This window comes from Lathyrus oleraceus, chromosome 5, assembly GCF_024323335.1.
Source record: "Lathyrus oleraceus cultivar Zhongwan6 chromosome 5, CAAS_Psat_ZW6_1.0, whole genome shotgun sequence".
Lineage (NCBI taxonomy): Eukaryota > Viridiplantae > Streptophyta > Magnoliopsida > Fabales > Fabaceae > Lathyrus > Lathyrus oleraceus.
In genome coordinates, this window is record NC_066583.1 from 241,276,533 (window position 1) to 241,285,009 (window position 8,477).

At 33.8% G+C, this 8,477-nt stretch overlaps 2 protein-coding genes across 2 annotated transcripts; both read left to right on the forward strand.

Moving 5' to 3' along the window:
* Nucleotides 1-2,266: 2,266 nt before the first annotated feature.
* On the forward strand, nucleotides 2,267-2,950 carry LOC127079969 (uncharacterized). Its single transcript, XM_051020317.1, has one exon. The coding sequence runs from the start codon at nucleotides 2,267-2,269 to the stop codon at nucleotides 2,948-2,950; it is 684 nt and encodes a 227-aa protein (XP_050876274.1).
* Nucleotides 2,951-4,891: 1,941 nt separating this feature from the next.
* Nucleotides 4,892-5,221, forward strand: LOC127079970 (uncharacterized mitochondrial protein AtMg00810-like). The gene has a single exon (XM_051020318.1). It carries the CDS (start codon nucleotides 4,892-4,894, stop codon nucleotides 5,219-5,221), a length of 330 nt encoding a protein of 109 aa, XP_050876275.1.
* Nucleotides 5,222-8,477: the final 3,256 nt, after the last annotated feature.

The window sequence follows — 8,477 nt, forward strand, 5'->3', positions numbered from 1 at the left end:
TTTGTTACAACAAGGTTAACAACAAACATCACTCCAACATAAGCACACTTAAAACCGAACAAGTCTAAATAAACAACACAAACAACAAATATCGAATACGGATGAAAATATTAAATCACAATATTTAAAAACAACATTTCTAACTGATTACAACAATCAAACTGATGTCATCTGGTCTAAACATCATTTTTTTAGCATCCTTATCAGTTTTTACTCGCACCCAACCAAATACACTATCAAGTCTCTCAATACTTCTAATTTTTTTCCTTTTTGGTATTTTCCATCTAACCAACGAACCAACTCCCTCTTTAGTTGATCGAAACGACAGATGTTCCAGAAGAGCATCATCATCGGAGGTTTGTCTCTCGAATAAATCATTCTTCCATAGCGGCGACGAATACCAAACATGTTTGCAATATGATGAAAAGAGATGTGGAAAATGAATCATACAACACTTTTATTTATTAAAAAATGCACATTACACTGATGCGCCAAACTAATTGGCGCTTCCTCTCATTTAGTATACATGGGCGCCAATTGGATTGGCAGCACCATGTGCTGTCTCCAATTCAATTGACGCTCCCTCTTAAAAATTAAAGGTAGGCGACAATTGATCCGACACCTACGCTTTAGCATTTTTTTTAAATTGGGATAGATTGATAATTTGTTTGAAAACTAAATTATTTGAGATTTTTTTTGAAAATACAAGATATCTGAATAACAAATTCCAGTTTTAATCCCCGTACCTATTTTTTATTAAAAAACTTTGATGTGTATTATTTTTTAAATACATGATAATGTGTAATTTAATTTTGCCATGTCAATTTTTTATAAATAAAACTAATTTATTTTATTAATACGTAAAAGGAATAAATTCATCTTCTTCATTTGTGAAAACGTTCTGAAACTCTTCCCCTTTCTATGTTTATGCATTTATATTCTTTGCTCTAATTCCTAATTTCATTTTTTTTCCAAAATAAGATTGATGGCATCTGAATTTGCTATCTCTAATCTGAATAGCAGGTGAAGAGTATTTACCACCACGTTGAGCAAGATGTTGCAATTCAAATGGATGCAAAAACACCATAAGGTAGTCATTTAATAATTATTAATTTACATGAGTAGTTTAAAATATCGGAAAAAGACTTCAAATGTTGGGTTTGTAATTTAATTAATGTAAACACACGGCGGTGAGAACCTTCACCAATGAGATCACATCTTAAAACTGACAATCTTAAGATCGAATTATGGTATTTCGGAAGCACTTTGCACATATCAAATGCGACTTCTTAAGACATGAAAATTTCAAACCCCTTAATCATTTAAGTGTTGAAATATTAAATTTGATTTATACCTAACTTTATTATTTGATTTTTGAACTTAGTTAAATTTGGATAATATTTCTAGAAAACTCTTGTAGTGTTTGAAGTGTCTAGATATTTTTTAGGGTTGTAATATTTTCTAGAATACTCTTAGAATGTCTAGAGTTGAGGACTCCCTAGAATTAGTGTGTATAGAGTTCTCCTTAGAGTACTATAAATAGAGATATAATCATACATTTTTGTATCAAGCAAAAATACAAAGTTTTTTCTTCCATAAATAATTCTCCTACCTATCAAGTTTCTATTCAAGCCTCTAATATTTCCACACATTTTTCCTAAACACAAAAAAGCTTTATTTCCAACAAAGTGGCATCAGAACTTCAAGGTCCTCAAAAGATGGTGAATGGCGGTTTTCCTTTCCAAATGTCGATGCTCACAAAGAACAACTATGACAATTGGAGTATCAAGATGAAGACGCTACTAGGAGCTCAAGATGTGTGGGATATCATTGAGAAAGGCTTCAAGGAGCAAGACGAAGCCTCTCTAAGCCAAGGTGTAAAGGAGGTCTAGAAGGAGTCAAGAAATAGAGACAAGAAAGTTATTTTCCTCATTTATCAATCAGTGGATGAAGATACATTTGAGAAGATCTCCAACGCAACGACGGCCAAAGAAGCATGGGACAAGCTTCAAATTTGCAACAAAGAAGTGTAATTGGTGAAGAACATCCGTCTTCAAACTCTTAGAAGTGACTTTGAACGTTTATTTATGGAAGCATCTGAGTCAACTTCTGATTATTTTTCTCGAGTATTGGTCGTAGTCAATTAACTTAAAGAAATTGTGAAGATATTGATGAGGCGAAAGTCATAGAGAAAATACTTCGCACTTTAAATCCAAGTTTTGACTTCATTATTACCAACATTGAAGAAAACAAGGATTTAAAGACCATGACTATTGAACAACTCAGGGGTTCCTTACAAGAATACGAAGAAAAACAAAAGAGAAAAATTAAACAAAATGAGGATATGAAGCAACAACTACAATTCAACGTAAAGGAAGAAAATTATACAAATTACAGGAGTCAAAGAGGACGAGGTCGTGGACGTGGACGAGGAGACGAAGGAGAAAGAAGAGACAGTTACAACAACTACTCCAAAAACTTCAACAATGGAGAAAGAAGTTGGAATCCAAAAGCAACAAGAGGTCGTGGAAGAGGAAATTCATGGTCGAAGTGCGATAAATCACAAATCAAGTGCTTCAAATGCAACAAGATTGGTCACTACGCATCTGAGTGTAGATTCTCAAAGAAGGTTGTAGAGAAAGCTAACTTTGTAGAAGAAAAATGTGGAGAAGAAGAAACTTTGATGCTTACGTGCCAAAACCAAGTTGAAGAGAAAAGAAACAAGTTGTGTCTCGACACCAGTGCAAGCAACCACATGTGTGGCGATCGAAGCATGTTCGTAGAGATCAACAAAGTGACAATTGGCAATGTCTCATTTGGAGATGACTCAAAGATATCGGTCAAAGGCAAAGTTAAAATTCTCACACATTTGAAGAACGAGAGTCATCAATTCATATTTACTGTCTACTATGTTCCTAACATGAAGAATAATATTTTGAGCTTGGGATAATTATTAGAGAAAGATTATGACATCCACTTGAAAGAACATAGTCTTTTCTAAAGAGATTGTGGATATAATTTTATTGCTAAGGTGCATATGTCAAAGAATAGAATGTTCCTCTTGAATATTCAAAATGATGTGGCAAAGTGTCTCAAGGCTTGATATACCGACTCTTCGTGGCTATGGTGTCAATGATTCAGACACCTCAACTTCGACAGTATAAAACGTTTGCAAAGAAGGATATGGTGAGAGGCTTTCCTATTATAAACCACCCAGACCAACTCTGAAGGATGTCTAATTGGGAAGCAATTCCGGAAAATCTTTCCAAAGGAATCAACATCAAGAGCGACAGAACCGCTAGAGCTCATACACACCGATGTTTGTGGATTAATCAATCCAAACTCTTTTGGTAAGAGTAAATACTTTATCCTCTTTATTGATGATTATTCTAGAAAAACGTGGGTTTATTTCTTGAAAGAGAAACCATAAGTGTTTGAAAACTTTAAGAAGTTCAAAGCCCTTGTGGAGAAAGAAAGTGATCTTTCCATTAAGGCCATGAGATCTAACGGAGGAGGAGAGTTCACTTCAAATGAGTTCCATAAGTATTGTGAATACCATGGAATCCGCCACCCACTAACACTGCCAAGATCGTCACAACAAAATGGAGTAACAGCGAGAAAGAACCGGACCATACTTAACATGGTGCGAAGCATGCTTAAAAGCAAGAAGATGCCAAAAGAGTTTTGGGTCAAAGCAGTGGCATGTGAGATTTACCTGACAAATTGTTCCCTAACAAGAAGTGTGCATGATAAGACACCATAAGAAGCATGAAGTGGAAGGAAGCCTGGGATCTCTCACCTCAAAGTGTTTGGAAGCATTGCCTATATCCACATTCTAGATGAAAGGAGAACAAAGCTCGATGATAAAAGTTAGAAGTATGTATTCGTGGGTTACGACTCAAGCTCCAAATGGTAGAAGCTCTATAATCCAAATAGTTGAAAGATCGTCATAAGCCGTGACATGGAGTTTGAACAAGAAGATTATTGGGATTGGAGTCTTCAAGAAGACAGGTATGATTTTCTTCCTTACTTTGAAGAAGAAGACGAAATGGAACAACCAGTGATAGAGGAACATATTACATCACCTGCCTCACCAGCACCAGGGTTGGATGGAACAAGCTCAAGTGAGAGGACACCACGACTAAGGAGCATTGAAGAGCTTTATAAGATAACTGAAAACCAAAGCGACATTAACCTCTTTTGTATTTTTGGTGATTATGAGCCTCTAAGCTATCAAGAAGTAGTTGAAAACATAAAGTGGAGAGAAGTCATGGAAGAAGAAATCAAGTCAATCACGAAGAATGATACATGGGAACTTACTACATTTCCACGAGGACACAAAGCAATCGGAGTAAAATGGGTGTACAAGGCGAAGAAGAATGGAAAAGGAGACGTGGAGAGATACAAAGCAAGATTGGTGGCGAAAGGCTATAGTCAAAGACAAGGAATTGACTATGATGAGGTATTGTCTCCCGTTACACGTCTTAAAACTATTAGACTAATAATTTCTTTGGCAACTCAAAATGAATGAAAGATCTATCAAATGAATGTGAAGTCAACCTTCTTGAATGGTTTTCTCAAAGAAGAAGTTTATATCGAGCAACCACAAGGCTATGGAGTAAAAGGGCAAGAATAAAAAGTCTTGAAGTTGAAAAAGACGTTGTACGGACTCAAGCAAGCATCGAGAGCTTGGAATGTTCGAATCGACAATTACTTTCAAGACAAGAACTTCATCAAGTGTCCATATGAGCATGCACTCTATATTAAAGCGCATAGTGGGGATATTTTGATTGCGTGCCTATATGTTGATGACTTGATCTTCACAGGGAACAATCTAAGCATGTTCGAATAGTTCAAGAAACACATGTCAAATGAATTTGAGATGACAAATATGGAGCTCATGGCATATTATCTCGGTATCAAAGTAAAGCAAGAAGACAAACGAATTTTTATCATCCAAGAAGGCTATGTCAAAGAAGTCCTTAAGAAGTTCAAGATGGATGATGTCAATCCAGTTGGTACCCTGATGGAATGTGGCATCAAGTTGAGTAAGCTTGAAAATAGAGAGATTGTGGATCCAACTCTTTACAAAAGGTTGGTTGGAAGTCTAAGTTACTTGACAAGTACAAGGTTGGATATTCTCTATGTTGTAGGAATATTGATTTGTAGCATGGAAGCTCCAACAACAACTCACTTCAAGGCGGCAAAGAAAACCATTTGATACATCAAAGGTACAACAAACTTTGGATTGCACTATTACTCTTCTAACAATTATGAGATTGTTGTCTATAGTGATAGCGATTGGAGTGGAGACTTGGATGATAGAAAGAGCACTACTAGTTTTGTATTCTTTATGGGAGATACTGCTTTCACTTGGATGTCAAAAAAAAGCAACCTACCATCACACTGTTAACTTGTGAAGCCGAGTATGTCGCTGCCACATCATGTATTTTTCATGCAATATGGCTAAGGAACTTGTTGAAAGAGTTAAAATGTCATAAGAAGATCCTATAGAAATATGTGTTCACAATAAATCAACACTTGCTTTGGTACAAAAATCTTGTATTTCATGAAAGAAGTAAGCACATCGATACCCGTTACCACTTCATAAGAGAATGCATCGAGAAGAAGGAGGTGAAGTTGAAGTATGTGATGTCTCGAGATCAAGCAACCGACATTTTCACCAAGCCACTCAAGTTGGAAAATTTCGTGAAACTAAGGAGTATGTTTGGAGTCACAAATCAAGTTTAAGGGGGGATGTTGAAATATTAAACTTGATTTGCGTCTAACCTTATTATTTGATTTTTTGACTTAGTTAAGTTTCGGTAATGTTTCTAGAAAACTCTTGTAGTGTTTGGAGTATTTAGATATTTCTTAGGATTGTAATATTTTCTAGAGTACTCTTAGAATTTATAGAGTTGAGAACTCCCTAGAATTAGTGTGTCTAGAATTCTCCTTTGAGTACTATAAATAGAGATGTAATCATATACTTTTATATCAAACAAAAATATAAAATTCTCTCTTCCATAAATAATTCTTCTACCTATCAAATTTCTATTCAAATCTTTAATATTCCCACACATTTTCCCTAAACATAAAATGGCTTTATTTCCAACTATAAGCTCAAAATATTTATCATAGTAAGAAAACAAAATTGGGATGTCATCAAACTATGCTCAAGAGAATACACATTAGAATATCTTTTAACATCAATTATATACACAAGGAGAAAAATTATACTAGTATTCTCAATTGTGCGGAATTTACAGAGTATAACTTTAGTATAATATCACCAAGCAACGATGAATAATAATAAAAATAACATAGTTTATAACTCCAAGCATTGTCTCGCATCATTGTTTTGTATGCCATTGAAATAAAGAACAACCAACATCTCTCACAGCCACCTAATTTCTAACTTCAAGCACGTGAAAATATCTTAAATCATACATCTCAGACACTTAAATATGTGTTCAAAACTTATTCGGATGCCAACAAACTGATTTAGGAAGAAAACAAAATTAAATGATAGAAGGAAGAAGATTGATGAAGATATTCAAAAATGAAATTAGGGATTAGAGCAAAGAACTAAAACACAGAAATGTAGAAAGGGGAAGAGTTTCAGAATTTTTTCACAAATGAAGAAGATAATGTATTCCTTCTTTATATATTAATAAAATAAATTAATTTTATTTATAAAAAAAATGACATGCAAAATTAAATTAACATGCGTTTAAAATAATATGACACATCAGCATATTGTGATAAAAAATGGATACGGGATCAAAATTATTTAAAAAATAAATATGGAAAGTGATTATGTTGGTTTAGTAAAATAAGGGAAGGGGATTAAAATTATAATTTAATCAAGTTTATTTTTAAAAACTAATTTCTACTTACTATTATGCCTATTTTAGACTGATTCTTTTTTAAATTTTTAAATGGTTTAATTCTATAGACAATATCTTTTCTTTTCACTTGAACTAAATGGATAAGTATATATAGATAGTTGCATAGACCAGGTTGGCCATGTGGAGTTAATGTATAAAATATTTAAAATTTAAGTTATTAAATTATTATTTTTATTTTTATAATGTTTTTATTTATGTACTTACATATCTTTATTTATTTTAAATTCTGGAATATTGGAATAGTGATTTTTACAAAAAGACGTAGTAGTGGTAATGGATTATATATAAAGAGGAAGAAATTAAGGATGATTGATTATGGAAAGATTGTTATTATTAAAGTTGTATGAGAGTTTTTTAATTGTTAAAATTTTTTAGTTGCATAGTGTATAGTTGTGTTTCGACATATTCATTTGAAGAAATAGTTGAGAGTTAAACTTAAATGGCTAGTAACATTAAGAAAATTAAATAAGGCTAAAATAAAGATAAGCTAAATAAAATAAAATAAACATTTCATTCATATCTTTTGATGAACCACAATATACTTAGGTTAACAACAGATTTCAAAAAATCCAAAAAATGCATGACGTTTTTCAGGATTTTTAAAAAATCTGGTAGTTCAAATTGTATATTTTTTGTATTTGGAGTGAGGATCATAAGATCACACGACCCGATTGCTTCTAGGCAACGTAACATAGTTGCAGGTGCTATAACGAGGGCTCGTGTGAGAGGAGATGATGTCGATGACTCACATATCCGGGTGGGAAGAGTATCCCCAACTGATTCTCATAAAAGGCGGATGGCGATCGAGCAGTTTCGCGCACTTCTCTGTATCCGACGTAGATGATCTATAGCAGTTGACGGATGAACCAAAGATTCTGATGATGAGGTAGTTGTTACGAGTGTAGAGTATGTAAAGGGCCAGAGTGATAGGAAGATGGTGGTCGAGACATAGATACCCCATCATTTTGAGACAGATGCTCCAACTTATACACTCCTCATCCGGATACGAAGATTACTCCACCTGCTATAGGTGATATGAAGATTACTCTGCCTACTACGCCTACTACATGTGATATGAACTATTGAAAGTTGGCTTGAATTGATGTGAAGTTAATTGGAATTGTTGGTACAAGGTTGGTGATAGGAGAATACTAGTTAGGATGTAATTTAATTGAATGTTAGTTGAAATGTGGGAACTGTTACAACAGTTACTGATTTTAAACTGGAAGTAAAATGCAATGTTGAGATTTGGTTAAAAAATGCTAAAGTAGTTAAGCTTAGGTTAGTGAATTTGTTATGGTTGAGTTAGTATGCTAATTTGATAATGAGTTGATACTAAGTGGACTAAAGTTAGGAAGTTAGCTGAACTGTTATTGTATTTAACTTGAATGCTGAATTGAGGCTAAATGAAATGTCAAGTGAATTGAAGTTAAGAGAGTCCCACATAAGTATCCTTGATAGCATTATCAATCTTCCTTCGTTTATTATGTTCAACCTGAGTAACTTCAACAACTTTCAGCATGCTCTCTCTCTCTTCTGATTGAGGTTAATTTTCAAGTCTTCCTT

Excerpts from the sequence above, each read along its gene's own strand:
- LOC127079969 (XM_051020317.1), top strand. The coding sequence starts at position 2,267 with ATGACTATTGAACAACTCAGGGGTTCCTTACAAGAATACGAAGAAAAA.
- LOC127079970 (XM_051020318.1), top strand. The coding sequence starts at position 4,892 with ATGGAGCTCATGGCATATTATCTCGGTATCAAAGTAAAGCAAGAAGAC.